This window comes from Columba livia, chromosome 5 (genome assembly GCF_036013475.1).
Source record: "Columba livia isolate bColLiv1 breed racing homer chromosome 5, bColLiv1.pat.W.v2, whole genome shotgun sequence".
Lineage (NCBI taxonomy): Eukaryota > Metazoa > Chordata > Aves > Columbiformes > Columbidae > Columba > Columba livia.
In genome coordinates this window covers 7,413,828-7,440,207 of record NC_088606.1, presented here as the reverse complement: position 1 = coordinate 7,440,207, position 26,380 = coordinate 7,413,828, and the positions used below count along the sequence as shown (strand labels likewise).

General features: G+C 41.9%; 1 protein-coding gene across 2 annotated transcripts in view; it reads left to right on the top strand.

The window, feature by feature from the left end:
- The window catches only part of KCNH5 (potassium voltage-gated channel subfamily H member 5), a 157,951-nt gene that overhangs the window by 119,600 nt on the left and 11,971 nt on the right, over positions 1-26,380 (top strand). For both annotated transcript variants that reach the window (XM_065063249.1, XM_065063250.1), the window contains one exon: positions 8,309-8,505. In XM_065063249.1, the coding sequence (XP_064919321.1) occupies positions 8,309-8,505 (197 nt within the window). The remainder of the gene's footprint in view (positions 1-8,308; positions 8,506-26,380) is intronic.

The following is a 26,380-nucleotide window of genomic DNA, read 5'->3' as shown; positions in this document are numbered from 1 at the left end:
AGAGAGGTGTGTTGTCCTTTATTTTTTTTAACCATGTTCACCCACAGATGGAAGTTTTGATGTATTCTTATACGTGGAATATCCTAGAAAAGTGCATCAGGTAGGAACACCAAGGCAGATTAAGAACATGTGTCTTCCACCTCTTACATACATGCTTTTGTCCAAAGGGCAGGGCTCCATCCTCCCTCACAAATTGCTCTGTGATATTGCTCCTTTTTCCCCTTTTCCATCTCCCCTTATCACATTCCCTTCCCTTGCATCCCTGGTGAGCTGGCACATCCAGGCTCCTTGCCTGCCGAAACTGTCCTCAGGAGCCTTGGCATCCCATCCAGATGTTTTCCGCAGGCTCCACTGTGGAGACAGTCAGCTTTTTGTTCAGCAGCGGTTTTCCCAGCTCAAGGGCCCCAGTTTTTCATTTCTTGTGCTTGAAAGCAGGTGAAACCCGGTGATTGGCAGGGCATCTTGCAGCACTGTGACGTTTTGTTCTCCCCTAGTTTGGTTTTGTTCTCATTTGTGCCCAATTAAATGCCCAGCTGCTGCAGTAATCAGCATTACAGAAATCAGTACAGCAAGAGAATGAATACAGTTGCAGATCCGCAGTTTATACAGCTCATTAATGAAGATACCCAGGTGCCCCATTACATTCTCCTCATTAGTTATCTCCATTTCTTGAGGACGGTTTCTCACCTTTTGCAGGTACTGACTAGTGCTGTAGCTGAGAGCGCACCCCATGCAGAGCTGGTGTGATGGGGTGCTGCTTCTCTGGAGAAAACAAGATCCAGTCATTTTAACATAACTCATCTGCAGTTGCCAAGATAATGGAGAAGGGCAAACAGTCTCGTCTCTAATTATCAAAACTTTCCTAGCATGCGAGGTGACCCTGAGAAGGCACATCAATAATTTTCCACAGTCTCAAGCAGGAGTAAACAATTTAACTGCCACCGTTCTGCATGGGGAGGTGTTATCAGCGGAGAAGTCTCAGGAAGGACCAAGGGTTTGAAGTCCCCCAGGCTAATAAAATGAGGCATCTGCTAGCAGAGGGCACCTAACAACTCACCCTGTTGCAATTAACCTGAATTTGCTCCTGGCGAAGACTTTCTTTTGAGTGGCGAAGCCAACCAAGTGTCTCTGAAAGCTGTTTTCTAGCTCCTGCTATTTGCACAATTGACTGTGTAAGTTGTACAGTAACTTAAATCAGGCAGATTGATTAACAAGGTTTAAAGAAGTCGTTTCGCCAGCAGAGAAATAATGACCCACCATGTTCAAATGTTGATTGTAGGAATTGATCAAAAATATTGCTCAAACTGCATAGTGATAAAAATATATTGAGCAGTGATATCCTTGTGGGGGCTGCTGCTGAATGAATTCAATTTTGATAGTCAAGCCAAGATGAATATAGATTAGTAGCTCATGTTTCAGTAATTCTAAGGGTTCTGATCCCATATGTATCCAATTAAGTTGTTATTTGCCTTTATGTGTTACATGTTAATTCTCAGCATGTTCTGCCTATGGTCCCAGTGCAACAGGTGTTTATTGGATTTATTGTTTTTAGGCCAGACAAAGTTCCACTTATTAAAGGTCTGCTTCATGAATTATTTCCAAATATTTGGTGTGGGAAGGGAATATTATGCAGTATCAGATTAATTAAGGGAACCAAGTGTGCAAGTGGCATTCTTCTTGAATTTGGTATGATAGCTGAAAATGGGGATGAGTCTTTTTCTGCTCTTAATTTTGCATGTGTTTGGAGATCAAGAAGTTAATTTTCCTACCAGATCACACAGGGGAGAGTTCTTTAGAGGCTGAGCAAGTAACAGCTCCTATTCAGGTGAGCAGAAGACCCAGGCACTCCATAGCTCTCATCCATGGGCATTAGTAATTTGATGTTTGGAATCCATGGGTCATCACTTTGAATTTCCTTTGTGATACAGGTGGGCATGTGCTTTGTGCAGGACAAGACTGACTGTGTGACTGTATGACATAAAAACTGTCACTGCAACTACATTTCATAGCATTAGTAGCTAATTCTGTGATTTTAATTAGCTTAGTTGCAGCTTGTGTTACTTCTCAAGTGGAATGAAGGTGACAGAATTTGCCCATATGTCAAATCAGCTCTTGATATTTTATACTGAACTTTTTGTTGTTGTTTTCCCTGTGAAGTAAACCAAGGCAGACTAATTGTGAGAGTTGCACCTGGTAGCAGTTTACTAAACAGCTTGTGTCCTATTTCATCTATAGGAAAAGTCTCTTTTCTTCCAATGAGTTAAAAGATCTAAATTAACTAAGAGGAAAACGATTCATAAAGGAAAGGTAGGGGTTTTTTTTTCAGCTAGTAGACTGTAATAATTAAGGTGATGCAGGCTGTTTTTTAAGTACTGAATCTCCAAAGTATGTTGCAAAATACTTGAAGGATTAGTGATCCGAGAACAAATGCAATGTGCAGCTCTGCACCCTGCAATTCTTCTTAAATACCTGCCTTAGAATAAGTCATATCTTGCAGGTCTGGGCTGGCATATGTAGTACCATGTAAGATTTAGTCCTACTGACGCTTGTTCGAAAGTGTTATTACCTCTTATTGATAGAGTTGAAGGGAATGTTCAATTCTTCACATTATTTTATAAATTTAAAATATTTTTGCCTCTATCTGTGTGATAGTTAACTGCAATAAGAAGCATCAATCTTAATTTAGTGCCAGCTGGTGTGTTATAGAAGTGATCTGCAGCTTCCAATGTCAGAAAGATTCCTTTCACTGAACTGAAATGTTTTTGAATTAGACCTGCATGCTTCACTACCAAACCCAGGAACTAAAATGTCAGGGGCAAGGCAGTGCAAGAAAAGGAAACTTATTTAAAAAACATGTGATATATTTATTTTATATCAGCCTAACAGTTTGAGGCAATCTGATTTGCCTTATGGGTATTGAAGGTGGTGGGAATGGTCATGCTTTCAAGTTTATTTCTTTGGTCAGGACACACAGAAACTTACTTCTGTATAAAATCAAAATGGAGATATCCTGTCTCCAGGAGCTACGGCTTCTAGAAAAATAAGAAGTACTAGGAGACTTGCACTAAAAGTGAGACAGTTGGGGAGGATAAACCCTTCCCTAACAGGAGAATATCCATATAGAACTTTTACTCTTGCAGCAGTCCTAAATGTTGCATTTTTAGGTATAGATGAGGAAGGTTGCACTGTGTTAAATAATGCAAAGTACCTTTGCCAGCATAGACTTGGATCTCAGTTACAGTCTCTTGTTATTATTTCTTTGCTGGCTATTTTGACAATCTTTGAAATGCTAGAAATGCTGTTTTGTCCAATCGTTCTTCCCTTTCACATGTTAATGTGCTGTCCTGTAGAGCTGGGTTTCTGACTGGTCAGCTCTGATCTGATTTTCAAGGGAGTTCTGGCCCTTCTGGATGCCCTGGGAAAGGCTGAGGTTTTGGCTAAAACATTGACAGAGGCAAGAAGCCCTTGCTCACAGTCTTGTAGACATCTTTACACATCATAGGCTGTGTATATGGGAAGCAATGATGTTCCAGCTGGCAGGAAACAAATGATGAATTTGCACCACTACGTCATTCTCATCTTCTCCAGATCCCCTCTTCAGATATAAACAGCTCTATCAGCTAAGTCCAGAAATCCAGCCAGCCCAGTAGCCTGTCTCCAAAAATGTCCAGTAGCAGATGTGCAGGATAAAGTAAGAAGATAAAGAAGCAAACAATGATACCTCCCCAGAATATTCCCCAACCCACCATTAAATAGTGTTTCAAGGTCTTCCTCACCCAGAGGGAAATCTTTTGTGTTTAGTAGCCTTGGATGAATTTTATTCCATTAATACATCCCATAATTTTGTAAAGCTATGCAACCACCCCCGATGTCCCATGGCAAGGAGCTGCAGAGCTTACATACTAGCTGAACCATCAAAGAACCGTGTGTTGCTCTGGGTAACAGGAGCTGATTCCCTCCTTGCTCATTGAATTTCTGCATCAGTTTGAGATACTCTGAAGCCAGAGTTTTCACTGCAGATGTATAGATACAGGCAGATGTATTTGTGTGACTATATATACAAGTATATGTTATTATGACTGCAAGGATTTGATATTTGGTCACGGACCTCCACCTCTGTGCATTCTACTATCAGTTCATGGCTTTTGGTACCTGAGCTGATAAGATGAACATTTTCTCTGCATGATTCTCTTTTACTGATTCTGCAACAAAATCAACCTTTGCTTTTTGTAAGGAACAGGAGAATTGAGTGCTTCATGATGGAAAGCCTACATTATTCATCACATCTGCCTTTTGCTAGTGTGACTGATGGGATTTTGGACATGTTTTATAATGGGTGGAAGGGTAGCTGGCCTGTTAGCTAAGACTGCAGAACACAGAAAAGCACCTTATTACGTTAAATCTTGGTCCCTTTTATCTGTTTTTCTTCAGTGCTGTTTTTCACCAAGAACAAATTCTTTCACTGCCTGTCCAAGCTTTCTCCTAAAATCCCCATCAAGTTTCATGTCTACTCAGATATTTTTTAGCTCAGTTTCTGTCCCCATCTGGAGAAGGTTGAATTTTGCCTTTACATAGGTATATATGGGTTCTGAGATGCTGTTTAATGAGAGTCTTTCTGAGTCCAAGGACTTTTTCATTCCCTTTGCAAACTGGGGGAGTTTCTTAAGGCCTGAAGACTTTTTCTGCCTGAAAGGTCCGGGTGTAAGCTGTTGTCTCTCAAATTGGCAAATCAGTCCATGGTGCAAGCCTGTGAAGAACATCTGCTCCCTCACTTCTGTATGGGACAGTTACCGTAATATAAAAGATAGAGTAGTGTACAGAAATATTGTAATGTATTATATAGTTACATACCATATGCTTGTCTCTAAATATACATACAAACATGCATGAATATGTATGTATGTTTTATGTGCAGGGATATGGACATAATATACTGGCAAATTTTTGTCCATGTTTAGGATGATACTAATGTAGCTATTTTAGCAAAAATGATGCTTGTCACCAACACCCTGCACATGGCTCCTTGGTTTCTGTGGTTCTTTCAGTTCCCAGATCCTTACACCCAGGTTCCTTCCAGCTTTAATCCAGCAGGATCCAAATCCTGATGCTCCCTTTCCCCTTTCTTCATACCAAGTGCAAAATGTATGCAAGCAATTCCCACTCTAATTGTACAGCAGGGTTTTTTTTCACCAGTGCCTCAGGCACTGTGAGAACAGGGGTGGGAGGACTTCCAAGAGCTTCACCTGCATTCAGGAGGAATCATTTTGGTTGGAAGAGACCCTCAAGATCACTGAGTCCAACTGTTAACTCTGACACTAAACCATGTCCCTGAGAACATCATCTACATGTCTCTTAAACCCCTCCAGGGATGGTGACTCCACCACTGCCCTGGCCAGCCTGTTCCAGTGCCTGACAACTCTGTCTGTGAAGAATTTTTTCCTAATATCCAATCTGAACCTTCTCTGGAGCAACTTGAGGCCATTTTCTCTCGTCCTATCACTTGACACTTGGGAAAAGAGACCAACACCTTCCATGCTACAACCTCCTTTCAGGTAGTTGTAGACAGCGATCAGGTCTCCCCTCAGCCTCCTGTTCTCCAGGCTAAACAGCCACTCCTCATCAGACTTGTGCTTCATACCCTTCACCAACTTTGTTGCCCTCCTCTGAGTGCTCAGGGTTCAGAGCAGTGCAGATTTTGGACTTAACATTCTGAGACATCAACAAATATCTAGGGGGAGGCTTTGAAAAGTCTGCATCAGCCTCAAGTGCCCCTGTGTGCCCAGCCCAGCCCCAGGCTCTCCCTGGAGAAGTGCACATGTCATACATGTGTACAATATATATATATGCCTCCAAGGAGCTGTTTCAACCAGTTAAATTTTCTGTTACAACTCTGAAACTTTTTTTTTTTTTTTTTAATTTAGTTGCACTGTGTAAAATTAAACTTGAATAAATAATTACCACTCTCAGTGAACTACAGTTAATGGGAATGCAGTGTAGTACATCAATCTCTGTATTTATGAGAAAAGACAGGTTGTTTTGGAGAATCTAGTTGGTTTTGTTTCCATTCCATCCTGCATTTGTAACAGGCTAATGAGAACCATAAGTGTGTGGGGGAAACGTCAAATTCAAGAACCCTTAAATGCTTCCAAGATTTTACACTTTCTGAAGAGAATAAACCACAATGTAAGAGGAGCTTGTAGCTTCAATGTTCAAATCCAGTGACTGGTGGCTCATGGAGGAGTGAATAGGTTCAGTTCATCATATCCCAGCCTTTCTGAGGAACCCAGTGCAGCTCACTGCCTCACTGAACTGAAGACCATGAGAAGTTCTTTTGAAGTTTATGAATGGTGATTTCATTTATCCGTGGTTTGGGTACACATTCTGTAACACAACATCATGCAGAGATTTGGAGTGAACATCCACTGCTTTCAAGCTGTTGGCTTGAATTAGCTGTGTATTACCTTAAATTTAGAAAGAAAACAATTATTCTGCTCACATTTCTGTGGGAAAATTGTAATAGTCCCTGTTATTGAATTCTGTCTTTTTAACTGCGCTCTGCAGCTGATGAAACAGGACTCAATTCTGCCTTGTGTCCACCTCAGAGAGCAAATCCATTAAGCAATTTTGTGCATTTCAGAAAAGGTCTGTTTTCTATAAATTATGTAACTGTGCTTAGTATGTCTGTGAACCAGGTTTTGAACTGTGGGTATAGACAAGGACAATTAACTGCAAAGGGTAATTTCTAAACAGTACATTAGAGAAATTATATGTTACTAGGAAATACTGTGCGATAAGGAAATAGTTTTAAAGCAACCTGTTTTATAAATTATACCATCTGTATTATGTATTGTAGTTCATTTTGATTACATAATATGTAGAATTATTTAAAAGCAGTTCAGTGAGGATGTAGTTATAACCTTTCTAAAATATGATTTTGCTATATGGACTTTTGTTAGAAAGTAAAAAGAAGGAAATGAAGGTAAGCACTTTCACATTTTATTTTACTCTACCAGAGAAATATTGGATATGTTTTACTAGGTACAATACCTAAAGCAGAGATAGAAATAGAGAAATAGAACCTCTGACCCCCAAAAGTGATAAGATTGGATACATTATTACTCTGGTCTGTGTTCTCAAAATAGAGTTGAGTGAAATGTTGTGAGTTCTTAAAGGTGGAAGTATTAAAATATGTTTCCTTTTCTATCCCAAAATCATTAACCTTCACCAAGGTGCTGCTTGAGGTACCTGAAATCAATAGCGATACCACCACTGACTGATGTATTTTAGTTTCTTTTTAATAACTGCTAAAAGAAGGAGCTTGGATGTCATTGGTATTTGAAACAAAAAATGGCCTTTGTACCATGGTTTCTGGTTCCGGATTTTAGGCATCAGCCGCAAACCCCACACCATGGCCCTTGCCCAGCCTATGGCTGGTGAGCAGCTGGGAAGTGAAAGGCAGCTTTTGGATGCTTCAGGGTGCTTTCTGCTTTTGCCATCTTCTCAGAGCAACCATCGGGTCCAAACCTTAAAGTGTCTCTCCAGTCTACATCCATACTGGTGTTTTGGTTGGGTCAGGAGTGTCATTTTTGAATCTGATGTCCTGATCCTTGCCGCTCGTCCTGTTTCGGTGTCTAGCACAGCTGTCTGGGGGTGTGGATTCCTCACAGAGGAAAAGAAACTGGAAGATGCAGAGGAGCATATCTCATGCACTTCCACACTCTAGAGATCTTCTGACCGTGGGACTGGACTACAGCTAGTCCTAAGTCCTCAGAACGTGCAGGGTGAATGCCAGGTCCTCAGCATCAGCTGTTCTGCTATACTGTCTACCAATGCAGAAATAGCCATCGTGTGTAATTTTCACATCTGGTTGAAGTTATTTATATGTGCAGATATTTAAGGTGTCAAATACTGTCTTACTTAGCAAACATTTAAAGACAGACTTAAGTGTAAGCCTCTAATTAAGTGGATGTGTTTAGGTTTTGAACTAGACTTTTCCATATATTAAAGGTTTAGAGCCAGTTATTCAGAGGTTAAAAGTCTCAGGGAGGATTTTGGTGGGTTTTCAGAAGGACTGTTGCCACTCACACTGAAGGAAAATGTTTAAATGTCCTTTAAAATGTGGTCCTTGGGCCTTGGAAGCTGGCTCTTACGCAGATACTTTTAAAACTTCTGCCCTCACTAGGTTTCACAGCTGGGAGCTTAATGAGAATATTTGGAAGCATAAGACAGTTTGTGAATAAATAATTTGTGCGCTGAAGAACACTGCGTAAGTTTTACCTTTTAACAATTTTTTCCCACTGTTTTTCAGGTAAAGGTGATGTGTTTGGTGATATCTTCTGGAAGGAAACCAGTCTAGCCCATGCATGTGCCAATGTACGGGCTCTGACATACTGCGATTTACATATTATTAAACGAGAAGCCTTGCTCAAAGTGTTGGACTTTTATACTGCTTTTGCAAACTCATTCTCAAGAAATCTCACACTCACCTGCAATTTGAGAAAACGGGTAAGGCGACCGCTCTTCTTCACTTTCTCTTACAAAGAGATTGCACAATCTTGCAGACTATTTGCAGTGTTTACAACCCCCAGCTTACTCTTGATGTTTTCAGGTCATTGCAGATTAACTGGCCTTTCAATAAATGTCGTCACTGTTCGTTAATGATGGCTCAATAAAAGTTTCCCGTAGATTTGCAGCTCTGAGAAGCAGTCCTAGCAGGGTGACATATGAATTTCTTTTCCTTTTCTTCACAGTTGCTGGGTTTTGGCTTTTTTTTTTTTTTCTCATTGCATAATGTATAAAGTTATATTTTACAGTCTGATGGAATCTAGATTCTATATTTCTGAGGTGAGCTTTCGTCTCTCACCTGCTAAGATAGAGGATGGAGAACAGTCTGATGGATCTGCATGGCATAAACCAACTAGGAGAAATTTATTGATATTAAATAAATAAAATGTACTCAGCAAAAGTATTATATTAATACCTACTTCTCACTTGCATAGCTTAGAATTTTAATATGGCAAGGTTAATAAAGCTTGGTAGTGATTTCACATTCACAGCTCACTTCTAAAACCCTCTGCTCATTTTATAATCAATCAGCAATGCTCACTGTCCATTAGTCCTTTCAAAGAACACTCCATCTAAAAATTAATTAGCTATAAGGACGTATCTTGAAAACAGGTTAAGGGATTCTTTAATTCACATTGCGGCTGCAAAATTTAATCTTGATGATGGTTTTTTAAGATTGATGAGCATTATATAAATTTCATTTGCATAAAGAAATCTCATAACAATGATTTATAGATTATTGAGCATTAAACTGTGATACTCTAGCTGCTGAAACATTTTTTTTGCAGCTGTACCTACAACATCTCACCTAATAATGTACCAATACTACCTCAGTATTTCCCAAGACAATTTCAGCCTCTACAGTAACAGGAGTACTAGAATTTACTTTTCTGAGTCTAATTTCTCTCTAGCCACTGGAGCATCTTACAAATGCTTTTTTCAAAGGAGTTTTAATTTTTAGTGCATTCCTTGTGCTCATTTCTATACCAAGTATGGCACAAAATACCCTTGGCAAAAAAGCAGATGCAATAGGATTACGGTTCCCCTCTGTCTGTGCTGGCGACTGAAAGAGCTGAATTATAATCAGGTTTGGTTCCAGCTTGTCAGCTTACCCCTGACTTGAAGCTTGTTAACTCTGCTTGTGACCCAAAGAAGGGCTTTGGGGTTTGAAAACTGGTTTGGGGTTTCTAGCGATCGCCTCTCTGTTGATAAGATGTCCTCCAAGCCTTGACTTCAACATCCCCTCCTTGCCATCTCACCTACCTGTGACATGCCACCAGCTACAGTCCTGTGATCACAGGTCTGCTCAGGCGTTACTGACAGTGATTTCATGGGACAAAATAATGCCATGTACATTCTGCCAAAATGTATTATTTCCTTCTTAAAACTGTGAACCTGTCACTTCAGCTGCCTTCCTGGGACTCCCCTTCCCCCATTAGCCATGACAAGGTTGTGTACAGCAAAAACACGTACAGATCTTTTCCTGACAGGTCGATGTGCTGGAGTTCAACTCTCTAGTCCAGAGATGCATGTCAGGAATAGTCTCTTGGTTGGGTTTTCATGGATTTTGTTCTCTCCCACATACCCTTTTTAAGGAAAACTGGTTCCCCTGCAGGGCCTTGGCATAGGTAATCACCCAGGGGGAAACACTCATGGAGCTCAGTTTTCCAATACATATACCTGCTGGGTGTTACGCACAGGGACTTTGCCATGGGGGCAGTGAATCAAAGCAAGAAGGAGCGGTACTTCTAAAGAAATGTTATGTTTTGCAGGAGGAAAGGAAATGTTTTTTGGGGATATATGTGGGCATTATGTGAGAGTGAAAGAGTCAAAGAAAGGTTGTTTCAATGTGGTACATGCAGGGTAGAGTTAATTTCACTGAAAGTTGGATGATGATTTCCAAGCTAGTCACTGATCATCTTTATAGACCTTGAGGAATGGTTCCTCCAGAATACAACCATTTGGCCCCTCTTCGGGGCCCCATTTGGGGTAGGAAAACCATCCCCTTTCTGTTGGCTTTTGAGAGAGTCCATCATCACTAACTTTTGGATACCTAGAGTACATCAGATGAACTCCACCTGTGATGTCTCATACAATTTTACTCAAAATGTGTTTTTGGAGGAGTTTTTCTTCTAGTATTACCGTAAGATGTGCTGAGCCAGAGCCTAGTTTGCAGAAATTCTGTGTATTGTTCCCAGGCACAAAATACATCGTGCTACTTTCAGCACCAGGGACACAATTTAAGTCCTGTTACATAAAGTAATTCAGGGGATTGTTTCAAACCTCCTATCTGCTGAAAGTATACATGATTCCCTGTTGGGCACGGAAGTGTTTGATGGTGAGTTCATCTCTTAAAAAAAGCAGTGTCATCCAGGACAGTTTCATCAGGTGAACAGAATGCAGTTTTTCAGGTAATGAGATCGGGCTGACAGAGCTGCACTGTATTGCAGCAGTTTGTGCTGGAGTCATGTAATCTAAATGGAAAAAAAATCATTGTCTCCATTAATTGATTTCAATAGAAATATACTTAGCACTTTTTCTACATAGTCATCACTCGTAAGGTTTGACATTTAATTATAACAAAAATACGCTCCTTGCAGTTCTGTGCTCAAGAAAATCACTCTTCTTGCTGTCAAAAATATATAGACAGAATTGTTCTTTCTTCAGGTCTGCTCTTTGAAATACTCCTGCATGTACTTGGGTCCACACACACTCACACGTGTTTGTGCTGCATTGTCCCTCAACAAGCACTTAAATGTAGCCGTAGACTGCAAAACAATTTAGACGTTCAAAAGGCTAATAAATTAATAATAGTACTGAGCACGAAAGGTTAGTTCCACATGACAGGGAAGAGAAAGTCACGCTGAAGTTGTTTTCTCACTCCCAAATAACATTTAGAGGCCTGGTATGTTGAGTGACCTACTTAAGGCATCTGCTCAGTGTGCTATTATCAACTCTGGATTTTTGTGTTTTGGGTTTTGTTTTGGTTTTTTTTGTGTGTGTGTTAGGTAGCTCAGCCTTCGTGCTGCATTTGAGAGCCCATAAAGTAATCATGCCTGCTAGCTTTTCGACCTGCAGTCATCTCTCCTGCCCTGGGTGGTGAGGTGACTTCTAATCTGTAATTGCAAGGTATTGCAGCATACTGTGTTTCGTGCTCTGAAATCTTTATGGCACATCTAACATCACTAATGCACACTCCCAGGCAGAACCAGGACTCGGAGCTTTTTTTCCAAACTGGGAAAAATAATTAATCTAGAAAGATATTCTTTAAAATCACAATGAGATTACATAGTTGCCTCTGAAGACTGAAAGTTATAAAGCAGTATTTAGGATGATTCTTCAAAGAGTTAATTACTGCCTTCTGATGTTGGAAGAGAATATTAATAATGTGTAATTCATTAAGTGCCTTTCAAGGTTTCACACAGCTGGAGCAGGGCCTCTCTGCGAGCCTGAGCCATGGAGCTGGGCCTGAGGACAGGAGCCAAGACAGACCTCTTGGAGGCTCAGACCAGTATAACTAAATGTACATTTTATTGTTGGTCAAAATTCAGGAAGGCAGGCCTACATTAAGTTACCAGATGTGTTCCCACAGAAAACAAGAGTTCAGCTGAAATATTTTTAAAGGGTTTTTTTTCCCCTTTTCTCATCGTTGCTTCAGTTTGCACCAGCTAATGCGCCACTTCCTGCTAACTGCCAGACCAGCGCAGGCTGTGCAAGGGCAGGAAAAAATCAAACTGAAATTTGGGCCTTCCTGAAATCATGGCTAAAATTCTCCTGTGCTTCAGTAATGCAAAGATTTCCCTCCACCAACTTTTAATATGTACGGTCCCATACTACTGTTTTCTACCATGAGCAAAATGGGTTGTGTTAAAGAATTGAGTCAGGAGCAGCCAGGGAAGAGAACAATTGTCTGTATAGGAGCTCTAGTGCGTTTGCCTTTGGAAGGTGTGCTGGAGAGTGAGCCAAGGAGATGCAAGGAGAGAAGAGTGACTTTAAGGCACTAAAATGCCGTCCAGAGAGGCTCAGTTCTTTTCCCCATGATGCTTTTAAAGCCAGGGACAACACTGTGAGTGACTGGTGTTATCTAGTTCCCCCAGCACACTGTGAATCTCTGAGGCTTTTCAGCCCATGAGGCCATCAGACTGTTTTAACGCACGTCCTGTCTTTCTGTTTCAGATTAGAATAATTTATTTTTAAATTTTACCTCTGTTTTTGATTGAGGTTTTAGTGAATTGCATGTTGTTTCTTGACTGAATCACTCATCGTTTCCGTGTCACATAGTTTTTAGAAAAGCTTTATTTTAATTTGAATTCTGTGTTCGTGTCTCCTAAAAGTGAAGGTTGCACCAAGGTTCATTCAGGATCCCTCTTCTTTTTTGATTTTAAGGCTCTCCAGATGGCGTCCTATATTAGCAAGTGTCCTGATGCAGAAGCAGTGTCAGAGACAGAAATCATTGCTCTGCATATTGTCCCTTGCTCCTGAAGGTTGCACATGTTCTGGTGAACCTGAGGACTTTCACAGGTTTTGAGCTCTGAAAGCCGTTTACAATTACAGCATCTTAATTCAGAGCTGTTTGCACTTTGCCAGCTGGTGCTCACACTCAGGCCTGAGTTGTGGGGAGTGACTTGCTCACATAGGAAGGGATCAGAGTATCATCCGTGGGTAATTCTGGCAAACAGAAAGCTGCAGGGTAACTGTGAAGTTAGGCATGCTGAGCACCTCCTCTGCCCAGTGGTCCGTCTGTGCTGGCAGGTCCATCATCTATTTTCACATTTTTCAGTCTATTATTGGGAGCTTTTGCCACGTGGGACAGTGATGATGGCAAAACCTATCTGGGAAAAACGAGCTTTTTCCATCGTTATTAATGAAGGGAAGCAGGGGACAAAAATGTGCTGCATAGGGAGCTGCTGTGACTAATAATGTAGATCAGCTGGTGGGGGCTTCAGTGGGGTCCTGGACTCCCATTCTGTGATAGGGAATGTGCCCACCTCCAGGCTGGTACTTGGTCTTCATCCATCTCTTACCCCTGGTACTTTGCTTTTGTGTGTACAGTTTATTCCTCTGTTGGTTTGAGGCAGTGGCCAGGGTCTCAGGGAGCGCAGGATCAAGCCTCTGGAAGGGTGGATCCAACAGATCAATTTCTATTATGGCTTGTATGACCAGCAGGCTTTTGGCGTGACTTAAAGTTTGTTTGTAACTCCATGGCTTGCTCAAGACTCTTGAAAATCACTTTGATCTACTTCTTGACGGCAACATGGATGGCATGTTTCCATTCCCTGTCTGTATCTTTTCAGGGACTCAATAATATGTCCTGCTGCTTGCTGCCCCTAGCCAAGACAAGGGGATGCAGAGGGGCTCTCCTGCCAGGCATGGTGACACCTCCTATTACTTCCCGGGGCCAAAGCACAGAGTGATGTTAGTCACATTGTGTTTGGGTGTTTACAGCTCTTGATTCATTACTGCAGTAACAGGCAACTCTCTTGCAAACATGGCAAAGGATTCGCAGCTCACCTCTTACTTTTCCTCCTCTCTCCTCACCTGTAACTCATTTAAGCAATAAGGTCAGCTCAATTTGGACATAAAGGGGGAACTTCATGCTCCCTCTCACAGACTAGCCTTGCCTTTAATTTCACCAAATTCCTTTCTCTGTCTCCATGTGAGAAAGGAAAGATTGTTTTGCCCTGTCTCAGGATACTCCTGCCCTTTCCTGACCCTCTCTGATCTTTAGTTATCTGGGCTTTTTTCTCTTATTTTGTGTGAATATATTGTCCCAGAAAATGAAGTCTTATAGCTATAGTTTAGCTGTAACGACAGCTTAACATGATTACAGAGCAAATAAATTATACCCTCTAAAATTAGTATGGTTTTGTTTTCTTCACATCTTAGCAGACTCGGCAGCTTCCGTTATGCTTGAAGAACCTTCCACTTAAGACAATTTTTTGAAGAATCTTTGTTGTTTGGCTTCATTACATTCACAGCTATCTCCAGATATGTTAATATTCCATTCCAGTATTTTCTGAAGGACTGTTTCGTGGATTTAGACCTGATACCACCACTGATGGTGTCTAGACTTATCTATTGAATGTGTATGGAACAGAAGAGCCCACTTCAAACACTCAAACAGTGTGGCCTCGTCCCACCTGGCGATTGACTGTGGTCCCTGGCTGGTCTGTGCCCAGGAATTTCTTGATAAACTGCTAATGACTCTGGGCCAAACCCATCTGAGGGATTTGTCTGTATGGAGAATGGAACCATTCCCTATGTATTTGTGGCTGTGTGATTGCAGACAGCCCAGCACAGTCCGTGCTACACCTTCAATCATCAAGGGGCCCACATGATTCCTTCTGCATGAGGGTTACAGATCTGAGGCTGGAGTTTTTCTGCAGGTCTTTCCTCCCCTCTCCTGCTCCCTTGAGCAATTCCTTGTGTCTTTTCTCCCCTTTGGGGGCATGGGGATTTGAGTTTGAGACAGTCAAAGCAAGGAAGTTAGTCCGTGGAGGACCATTCATGACTTTGCTAGGTAGAAGAGCAGCATAAAAATTCAGAGAGAAAGCTTCAGCAGCGTTACCTTCACCCCTCTGTGCCTCTCTGCCAGACGGCATGGGACAGCTGTCTGAGCAGAGCGATAGCTGTAAAAGCTGTCGATAGGTTTGCTTTCTCACTCTTTTTTTTTTTTTTTTTGGTAGCTGTGAACCTGACGCTTTTCTGTGTGCCTCACTCCCTCCCCTCTCCTTTTCCCCACTTCATCATCTCCCTTATGGTGATCTCTTCTGGACACCCTTCAGGTCACACGGACTGTGGGAAATCGGGGGTGTGGGAGCAGTCACACCTCTGAGCCCCTCTCTGGAGGCACAGAGGGAGGACAGTGGTTTTCTCCATGTTTGTGGACAGGTGCAGAAGTGGGTGATAAACCTGAAATCTCTCCTCTCCTTACCACCTCTAGGACTTGAGTATCTTAGTGAGTGTTTAAGTACTTACCTGAAAAACAAGGCACTCTGTACTCCTCAGGGTCCTTGGGAGATCTGGGGTAGTATGGGCTTGTGGCACAATCTGGATTAATACATTTTGCTTTTAGACTGCAGGCAGATGCAGAGATTAGCCAGCGCACCATCATCTTTAATAGTCTTTCAGAGACACATTAATCCCACAGGATACCAGCAGGCCCCTGTTCTATTCTGAATATAATCTCTAAATTAAATACCTTCCTCAGAGGTCCTGACCCTGCGTCTGTGAGGCAGTGAGGGGCAAAGCACCATGAACTCTGTTAAAAGTAGGACTCAGCCCAATTCTGGTAATCCTTTGACATTACAGAGGTAGACATATTTTTTTTTCCTGGACATGTAGCTTCTCTTTCTAAATCTAAATCAAAAAGACATTTGATCTTGTTTGTCGGGCTATTATTTTAGTGTAGGCTTTTGTTGAGAAATGCAAGGCAATTTAGCATACTTTTCGTTCAAGGATCTTTGAACAGTAGGGTATGGCTGAAAAAAATAATCACGTGTGCTGATGTGCTGCTTTCTGCATGCAGGGACGCAGCAGCTGTTATGAAATGCACTCTACTGATTTATCCCAGCGAAAGGTATCAGTGCCTCTTCTTCAGGCAGGCAATGCAAACTGAGTCATTTATTAGTGTGTGGAAAGATCATTAAATATGAAAAGTCAGGGATGGGCAGCATCCATAGGAAAACAGAAGTGTAAACTGGCTATGTTAAAGTGAAGATCCAGATTGATGACAATTTGCTATTGTGCTTTTTGTGAATTAATACAATTTTCTTGTTTAGAAAGCTCTCATAATTAAGAGACTCTCCTTAGTTGGCTCAGAAAGCTTTCTGCAGGCTGTCTGCTAATATTGATTCAGAGCAGTGTTGCTTGCACTGGACTTGAATGATGATAAAAAAATAAATCAAAGGTTTACTATTTTTAATCTCATAAATATTAAAAGATAAATATTTTGTGTTCACCTCCCCTCATTGATTAAAACTGATGCTTTTAATCTCTTCCAGCTGCTAGGGAAGGGGAGGCAATGTCCGTGTTGCAATGGGAAGCAAAATTGCCCTTTAATTTTTGATTGCCAGTTAAGAAGGTTTTTATCATCAGCTCCTCCTGTGTTTTTATGTTGTGATGAGCATCGGCCCTGGCAACTCAGCCAGCAGCAGATCACCATCCCTGTCCCTGAGCTTCTCCTGTGGGCTGTGGCTTTGCCAGGCTTAGCTCTACGGTAGCTCTTCTTTGGGCAGGCATCCTAACAAAGCCAATCTCCCCCTGCTAGTTTTATGTGACTCCTATGGTGCCTAATATGTCATGGGAGTGTTACAAATGCATGTGTTACTGCTGAGTGTAGCCAATTTATTCTGTGATGCCTTCAGTGTCCCTGGGAGCTGCCAGTTCCCTGCTTTTGGGCCACCTCCATTATATAGAACTGTGCCTAGTGCTGAGGCCACCGGTGTCTGAGCAGGTAAGATTTGCACAGAAAGTGGAGAAAGAGGTCTGTTGTGTTATCTCACCCCTCTCCAAACAGTTAGCCCAGAGCAGTGAATGTCTTTTTGCATGAGCTGCTGAGCCTAATTATCAGATAGATCTACAACTTTTCCAACATGAGAACCAAAAAAAAGAGGGGGAAATGTTACAAAACTGAGATGATTAATTCCAAGTGCTTTGGTTGCTTCTGTCCTTGCATCCTGGAGCTGAGCAGCAGACATTTTAGTAACTCAACACAGTATGACTTGCAGGTATAAAAATGATTTTCTACACCAGACTTTTCACTCCTCAAACCTTACTTCTACAAAACTGGGAATGCCAGTTGCGATGCATCCAAAACTGTGTCTGGGGAAAGAGAACTTCTGCCTGCTCATTGGGATCATAGAAATGGATTCCCAGAAGCTTCTCAAGGAGCAGACAGAGCTTTAGCATTGATCCAAGTGCGAGTTTTCTGGCTCTGCCCAAAATGGGATCCGTTTCATCCAATCTAGAAATGATCAGTACCAGGTTCACAGCTGTTTTGCATGGGAGAGTGCACTGATTTTATTCTTGCCTCCCCCTCTTCAGACAGGGTTTTGCCTTGGTTTGCACATAAAGGCTTCTCAGCAGTTACATACTATAAGCCTGTAAAATGCTAAATAAAACTCCCTGCGTAAGTTCTTTGTTTTCTGTGTAATTATAAATTCATCCATTTATTGTTTTGCAGGACACACTTCACCCAAATGTGCTGCTTCAGCATGTGATAATCGTCACGGCCGTGCAAATCCTAGATTTACCTTGCTTTGAATGCTATTTTTGCCTTCTACAGCAAAGAAATAGTGCATGTAGGAAAGTATTAAATTGTATACGAAGTGCAAGAGAAACTTTGTGGGAAAGCTTGCATGAATCCCACTAGTTTTAGTTAAAAATAAAACCCAGCCTGTCACTTCCAACTTAGTGATGGCTGATTGACTGTGCCTTTTTTAATTGTCAGTCAGTTGCTGCGATTAGCAAGCTGCTGCAGTTTAGGTCCTGTGCGAAAGAAGTCTGGACGAGCAGTTTAGAGAGTAGCTGATTTCCATATATGCCAGAGGTGGGCATAGCTGTTGGGAGGGACAGAGGGATTCCAGGAAGCACCTGAAATAATGTGAATCCCCTATTATTGCACTTTTGAGCAACTTGCTGAAAGGCAAAAATCTTCTGTGTTTTTAGGAAGTAATATATGTTATTAATGCATGTTTTTTCCTCATATTTTTACTTCTCCATTTTCACAGCCCTTAGTCTTAATCTGTTTCCTTTCCTAAAGATAACAAAAGCATAATATAGTTTTCAGATATAGGTTATTGTTGAAAAAGGAGCATAATGTAAGCAGTTACAAAAGTCTCTGATTTTCTGAACTCCATTAATTAAACTGTCAGTGATCTTTTGAACCTTGGGACCTCCCCTCAGACTTTTTGATGAATTGCAGATTATTACTACACCAGAAATCTGCCTTCAGCTTTCAAAAAGATCTTGTATGGTGCTTCCTATCTAAATATTTCCATCAGTCCCTGTACTTCCAGACTTATATCTCCGTGCCCCATAAGTACATATCCCTTCTGGAAGCAGTCCATTGGCATCTGTTTTTTATTACGGACAGCACTCCCGTTACTGCAGGAACAGGTTTTGGCTTTTCCTGAGAGCCCAAAACACTTTGCACTCCCTTAAAGATGTGAAAATGGAGACCTAAGCAACCAGCAGATGACAGCAGCAAAGAACAGCCATTTCTAAGCAGGATATTTCTACCAGTTAGCTGAATGTAGCATTTTTATTAAGATTAGCTTTGCTTTTCCACTTGTGTGCGTCGCTCACCCCTCAATGCACACACATCCAGTTTTCCTTCTCCGTGTCCATGACTTTATCAGGGCATCTCGGTACTTAATTTTTGTGTCTGTTTTCACTGATTCTGCCTTCCTTGACTGCCTGCCATTGTAATGAATTTCCATCTCCATTGTGTGTCTAAGGCAAATCCATTTTTAAATGGAACAGTTGTTGGTAGTTTAGAGCAGCTCAATTTTGAATGACACCCATCCTTCTCTGAGGCTGTATTAGCCCTCCTGCCAAAGTAGAAATGTAAATAGATGAGCCAAATTGTGCATGTTTTTAGTGTGTTATTAATTGTCCTTGTTTCCATTTGTTAAAGGACTTAGCCAATACCCTCAAGATGTTCTACAGAAGTACATGAATAATAATTTACAAGCACAACACAGCCATGCATTAATATACCAAACAGATGCCTGGTTGATCTGCATGAACCATCAGCTATACCTTAAAGCATTTATCAGAAAGTTTGAACCAAAGCATTATTTGCCCTGTGGTCCATCAGGATCATATCCCATGAAGAGCTTCTCCCAGACCAGTTGTGCTCAAATTCAGCCCCATGTGTCAGATATCTGTAGTAGGGTAGGTAAGGACTCTGCTTGGACAGAGATTGACCTTGCAAAATCCCCAAGAGCCTTCTTCAACCTAACTAGCCTTCTTGTGGGCAGATGCTCTTGCTCTATGGATCAGCCCTGCCCCATTGGTGGAACATCTGGCACAGCTGCACATCTGTAGGCATCCCCTAGCATCTAAGATGGGTGCTGGACCCCAGCAAGGAGAGTCAACCTCCTAGAAGTGCCTGGACAAGACTTTCATGGGAGAAGGTGACTGAAGAACTGGTGTCTCATGTTGGAGGCATAGACTCAGCTGGATTTTCAGACACCAGAAAAAAAAAATCAATCAAACCAGAGAAAAACAGAGAAGAAGCTTTAGCCAAAGTCTCAGGGGTCAAAAGAACTGCTGGGAAGTGAACGCAGCATCTGAGATGGAAAGGTAACAGAGCCAGAGATCTGTACTTCTGTCTGGTGTCTCTCTGCATCCTTGCAGCAGCATTCATCCTGTACCAGCTGGTGTTTTGTTAATTGTGTGTGCACAGGGAATGGTAGAAAAGATACAAACAGCGTGTAAACAGGGTGCAACATAGTCACAAATGGGGAAATACAGAATCATCAACATTATTGATTGCAAAAACCTGTTATTTGTTCAGGTGCAGGGTTTTCTTACTAGCCTCAGACAGGGGGAGAGGACAAATCAACTGGACTAACTCCAATTCTACATGGCGAGGTCATTTCTGATCACTTTTAAAGCCAGATTTGCCAAAGTATACAATACTGAGGATTACAAACTAATTTGTTTGGGTCTGGAGCAATGAGATAAGCTAAGGCTGCAAAAACAGCAGGCTCAGCCTCTAAGGAGCATCCTGTGTCAGTGCCTTAATACATGGATAGGAACATAAAACAGTGCTGATGAGCTTTACAGAGATCCACATCTAGGAAAGAGGTGATGGCCGTGATATAGGTGTTAGGGAAAATCAAATGAAAAAAAACAAAGGACCTTTTCCCCAATAATAGACTAAATGCCAGGACCCAATAGAATGATAACCACAACTAGGATATAGCCAGATCACTAAAATCCTCCCCAGCAGAGCCTTATCTTATTGTCATGAAAGCCCAGGGATTGATTTGATGCAGTCAGTATGTAAATGGGAAGGAAATGGCTCTTCACCATACCATCTGTTCATCCCATCCCCATAGCCCTACTAGTTAACTCTCCTGTACTGTCTCTTCCTCTTGCTGATACCCTTCAGAAATAAATACAAAGCTCTGCAGAGTCACCAGTTCCTCAGTCACTTCTTCTGAGGTTAGAGAAAACATCTGATGGTCCCTTTGGGGACAGGCAGAACACTTGGTCCTCCCTGGGTGTTTGTCACATAGGAAACCTGCTGGGTTTGCTCGCAAGAGGCTCTGATACAACTATCACTAGCTACTTCATTTCTGCAGAAGTAACCTTCAGGGAACAGCGCACCTCTCTTTGTGGGGAAGTTTCACATGGCTGATGCAGTATTTCTGTGCTCTCATAGGGAGTTTGCTAGTTGGTGGATAATTCTCCTCCAGGCTCTTCTGGCTGTGGGTGATTTTCCTTGACTTTCTGCCCCAGAGAGGAAGAACTCTTCCCTGGTGCAGGTTCACATATAAGGACATATTAGCAACATCACTGAAATGGGGTTTTTGCGCTTTAAAAAAAATTCATTTAATTATGCCATAAATAGAAGGCCTCTGCACTGCTGCCAATTACAGATGTCTCTGAAAAACTGTAATACCTTCAATCTCTTGGGCTAAAGCACCCTCAGTGGCAGCTCTACCAACCACTTCTGGCTAAAGGGAGATGTTTAGGTGAAATTAGCACTTCCTTTTCATAGTATATTTCTTCTTGACTGGGTAATCTTCAATGTTTGCATGCTTATGTCTTGAGTCTTTTCTTCTCTTCAAGGGGTTGCCCCCACTGAAGCGCTGGCTGCAATCATATTAAAGGCAATTACAGGATGTTTCAACATCCAGCTCTCCTTACTCACAGGCTGCCAACTGAGAGCTCTTGGCTGGGAAAATTTTAGCTCCTGCTGGGTGAGATGTTTCACTTGAAGAATCCCAGGGATACTTGTAAAATTATTTGATGAGCTTTCTATAGTTAAATGAAGTAGACATTAGAAGTTTAAATAACCTTTTGCTCTTTTTTTACCTGTTAAATTTGAATTTCTCAATGGTTCAACTGAGTTATTTCACATCTATTATGTGGTGGGCTGACCCTTTCTTTCAGTCAGTGAGTGATCTGCCAGAGGTGCTCATCTTTCCTGAGCCTTGATTTTAATTTAAGGTAATTGCCAGGTCACGCTGCCAGTGGGTTTTGTTCTGGCAGAGATGTGAGTTGCTGAATTGTCCTGGTTCATTCTCCCTTGCAGCATCCCTGTGGCTTTGTTTGCAGGGTATCCCATGGGAAAGGTAGCACAGGGATACGCTCAACAGTCATCTGAACCTGGGTTTCATCCAAAAGATCTGTAGAAAGGGAGTGAGCACTGACAGCACTTACCTGTATTTGATCCAGGCAGGTTCAGTCTTCTCTGGTATAGCAATAGGCTGTATTTATGGGTCAAGAAGGAAAAGAAGTAACTGCAAGGTAACTTTAGCGTGGCTGGTTGGCTGAAAGCAAAACCATAGTGCAGTTCAAGCTTTGGACTTGAAAGCAGCAGATCCAGATTAGAACAGATATGAATTGAGCCTAATTAATCCTGCCTTTTTTCAGGGGGATGCTACGATGCTACAATAGGGACCTTTGTGCCCTTCTCTGAGGTGCAGCATAGACATACCCTCACCTTCAGCCCCAGGAGCATTTGAATGATCAAGTCCTTGCCTGGGATCTAGAAGCAAAGGGGAAACAAGCAAATGACTGTCCAGCCACCAGCCTATATCTTTTTTCTCAGGAACACTACCATGTTTTTGAAGTAGCTTGAATCTGGATTCAGTGCTTCTCCCCACCAGACTGGTCTCCACTATGAGACCCCATTCAGGTGAGGAATGTCTGTCAGTGAGAGAGCAGCACAATTTACCTCTGGTTTGTAATATGGAAAGATACAACAAGGTTTGATGCCTTGGCTCTTCAAGGTACAGAGACAGCCCATTGTCCCTTTTGTTTCGCTCTCTTGTTCATATGTTCTACCCTTTAAAATTATTTCTTCATTTCTGACTCATCACTTCCAAACAAAACTGATGGTGTTCTACATCACATGGCAGTGGAAGTGCTTTGTTTTAATTGAAGCTCCTGTTATAAAAGCTTTTCAATAAATCACCAAACCTTGCAAATGATGAAGTGAACAGAGTAGCTGGTAGCACATTATGTATAAAATCCAGGGAGGGTGTCCTCAATGTCAGAAGCAAGGCTGATAGCAAGAGGTGTTATCTTTTGTTAGATGAGTTGATATGGCTGGAAAAAAAAATCAACAAGCTTTCAGTTGCAAAGCACTTTTTCGGGTCTGAAGACTTCAGATTAAATTTCAGACACTTTATAGTCTGGTACAGTAATATTTAAGGAAAAAAAAAACATAACGATTCCAATTAATTTAAATTCCCACTTAGAGAGGAGAGAATAGTTAATTTTGGGAACAATTTGCAGTATTTTTGCTGATGTATTACTTTGTAAATTGAGAGTCTCTCTGAGGCATTTATTGAGACCATTTGGTTTTCAGTCAGAAACCCGTAAGAGGCAAAAACACAGAGAAAAAACCATGAATTCTGCAAATCTAGGCCCATGTTCTGTGTGGCTTTGTGCTAGGGATATGCAGGAATACTGGGTCTGTCACAAGTAGGGCTGACCAGAAGCCAAATATTAAGTTTTGGGTTTTTTTCATTTTTCATTGGAATAAAAGCAAGACCTTACCATTTTCTCTAAATAAACAGAGATAGTGCTGCCCACCTCCCCACCCTCTTTCCAACACAAACCTAAACAGCAGTAAAATTGCCTTGAACACATTTCAGTTTCAGCAATTAGCTGCAATTACAGTTGAGCCCTTCCAACTGTTTGAAATCCAGGTCTGTATTTCCCAGACTGGGCAGTAATGAGAAGAAGGTCCGTTATTACGTTAGTAATTGTATTTAACTTTAATATGTCTCTTCATATATTTAATCTTTTTGCAGTATGGCTTTTCCTATTATGAGGTTTCTGGGCTGGAAACCTTTGTTCCACCTCTTGTTCATCTACTGAGCAGCTCAATGACCCTGGGCAAGTGATATATGACCTTTCTGTGCACTGGTTTTGGCATCTGTCAAAAGCGGCAGCAGCGTGAATCCTGCTTTCTCCAATACAGGGAAAGAAGAGTGGTAGATTAGTACTGCATAGTATTATTGATGATTGATTTTCTGTTCCAAGTTAAATCAGGCCGAAGAGCGGGTCCAAGAGTCATTTGGCACTTTTCCCCATCCCAGAGAGCACCATTTCTGCATTCTGCCCCAAGCTCAAACCACCCCACTCTCATCTGGAGGCTTTGAACTATCTTTCCCTATTTATGCTCAGAAGTATATAACTTGTAGGAGATACTGCGCTGAGCAAAGCAAAGGCTGCTTTCTTTGAGGAGTTTTTGTGGGTTTTTTTTTAATAATAATAATCTCTGATAAAATGCACAGACCATAATTCATCTGCACCACAGCAAAGCCTGATTCAATGGACAGCGCTGCTTACTGACATTTCATTAGGCCAATGCCATGACAAATATTGATGCAGTGGCCAGTAGAAGTTTGCCAGGACCAGCTGGAAACTGTCCTGTTGAGGGGGCACTGTCTCACAGTGAGCACTGGGCTGGGAGGCAATGGGAAGCTCCCTTCAGCTCCAGAGTCCTAGAGTTCCTAATGGAGATGTGCTGGCAGGACTGGTGGTGACAACCTAGTCTTAGTGCACCAGTTGGTGGTATGTGTCACCAGTTATTTATGTCAATGTGGAGTTCTAAAAGCCATGGGATGGATTTGTTGAGGTGAGTGGAGGCTGTGCTGGTAGTCTTCTCCACATCTAGTGAAAGATGTTAGGTCTACTGAGCTTGGGTTTTTAGCTTTCTGCAGGGCTTCTCTTTCCCAGGGGCTGGAAATCCACCATGGGCCCCGTAAGTACCTCAGCCTCCCTTCTTGCAGGAGCTCTGCTGTACAGAGCAAAAAGCATCTGCAAGTTAGAAAGTCCAGCAAGAGTGTTAGAAATCTCCTCCCCTCTCTGCCTTAGCACCAGGCAGAGATGTAGGAGAAATATCTCCCCTGTCCTTTGCTCCCTCTAGTAACTGCTTCAGTAAGGAAGCGAAGGGGAAGGGGAAGGGAAAAGGGGAGGGGACATGAGTATGAGATACTCTCCGTCAAGAGCACATCTGCAAGAAGGAGGGATTGGTAGAAGGAGGCAGAAAGCAGGAGGAATCGTTTAGTTTGCTCACCCACCAAATGACCAGCCCAGGCTAGACTTGTTTACATGGGAGAGTTGTTATGGAGTAAAGGAAGGCGTGAGTTTAAATCCCAAAGTGGATAAACTTAACCAGTGAGAGGGAGCAATGTTTCCCATGAGGCACTCCTCAGTAGTAGTTACACTGCAACAGTTATCCCAAAATCGCTCTCTGCTCAGTTTCCCCATATTTAACCATCTCTCTGTTGTATGCAAAATCCAAATTAGCCCCTGATTCAACAAAGTATTTGAGCTCCCTTGTCCAATTTCATTGTTGTATTGAGTTCAGTGTAGGATTTAGGGTCCTGAAAAGGAATTAGGAGGCTAAAGCTAGGCTTCATTGTCCCCGGTTGTGACAAGAGCCCCATAGTAGGAACTGTGTCTCTTTGAATCGTGGTCACAGCTCAGTCTTCTGAGGCCACACAGATCAATACTCCTCTCTGCAATGGGCTGATGTTAAACTAGGCCAACTGGTGATAGACCCTTTTTGAAAATACCGTAAATTGATAAATAAAGTAGCCTTGCTGGTTTATTCTTTACAATAACCTTGTTTTTATGTGGAAGGTACATTTTGCTGTCTTTGATAGGTCTAAGTCTGACTGTTCTGCAACTTGCAGAGGCATCTGCTGTTTGATTAAAGCAAAGAAAACAGAAAATAGTGAGGGCAAAGCAGCAAAAGAAGTAATCAGCTTCAATTCTAGAGTCTTGTTTACAAATCACGGCAAAGCTCCCCACTTTTAAAGATGCACAGGGCCCTTCTTCAGCAGCCCTTTCCAAGCAGGAACACAGAGCCCAGCAGGCATAAGGTAGAACAGCTAAGCTTGCGGCAGCAGAAAATCCATGTGTTGTTTTCCCCAGGAATACAAAGAGAAGGAGGTGTCTGTAAGTGCTGAATGTATGGGCAGGAGGTGTTCAGGTCGGGGCAACTGAAAGAACAGAAGAGCTCCTGGTTCAGGAGATTGAGCTTCTCTCAAAAAGTATTCATGTGGTTGGTCGTAAATGTGTGCAATTGTGCAAACAGAGTAGGAGGCTTCAGCATCTCATCTCAATCTGACTCCTTAGCTCAGCACATTCTTAGTTAAACATATAATCACACCCATTTGAAGAACCAGTGCCCATCACTCAAGCTGAGCAATTTGGCTGATTCTTCCTTGCGAAGTCGGTGTCAATGCTACCCTCAGTCAAGGTCTGACTGATGCTTCAGGGCATCAGCAGAGGCTTTCATGTAGCATTGTACATCTCTTGTGCACTGCCCTAGGTGTCTCAGTGCAGCGGTGCCTTGGGCTCTTAATCTTGAGTTGAAATCCTAAGAACACTTATGTGTATTTTTGATGGCTTTTTTTTTATGAACTGTCGCAGTTTTGGCAATAGACCAGAACAGTGGCCTCTCTCTGGTATCAGCCTTGGATCCTAGTCTCTCAGTTGTAAATAGTTAGCAATGACAGAAGGTTTTGCAAATAGTTGCAGAAATGAGGGCAGTGTTATTATCCTCTCTTATACTGGGAGAGATGGAAACGTGAAGAGACAGTGTAATTTG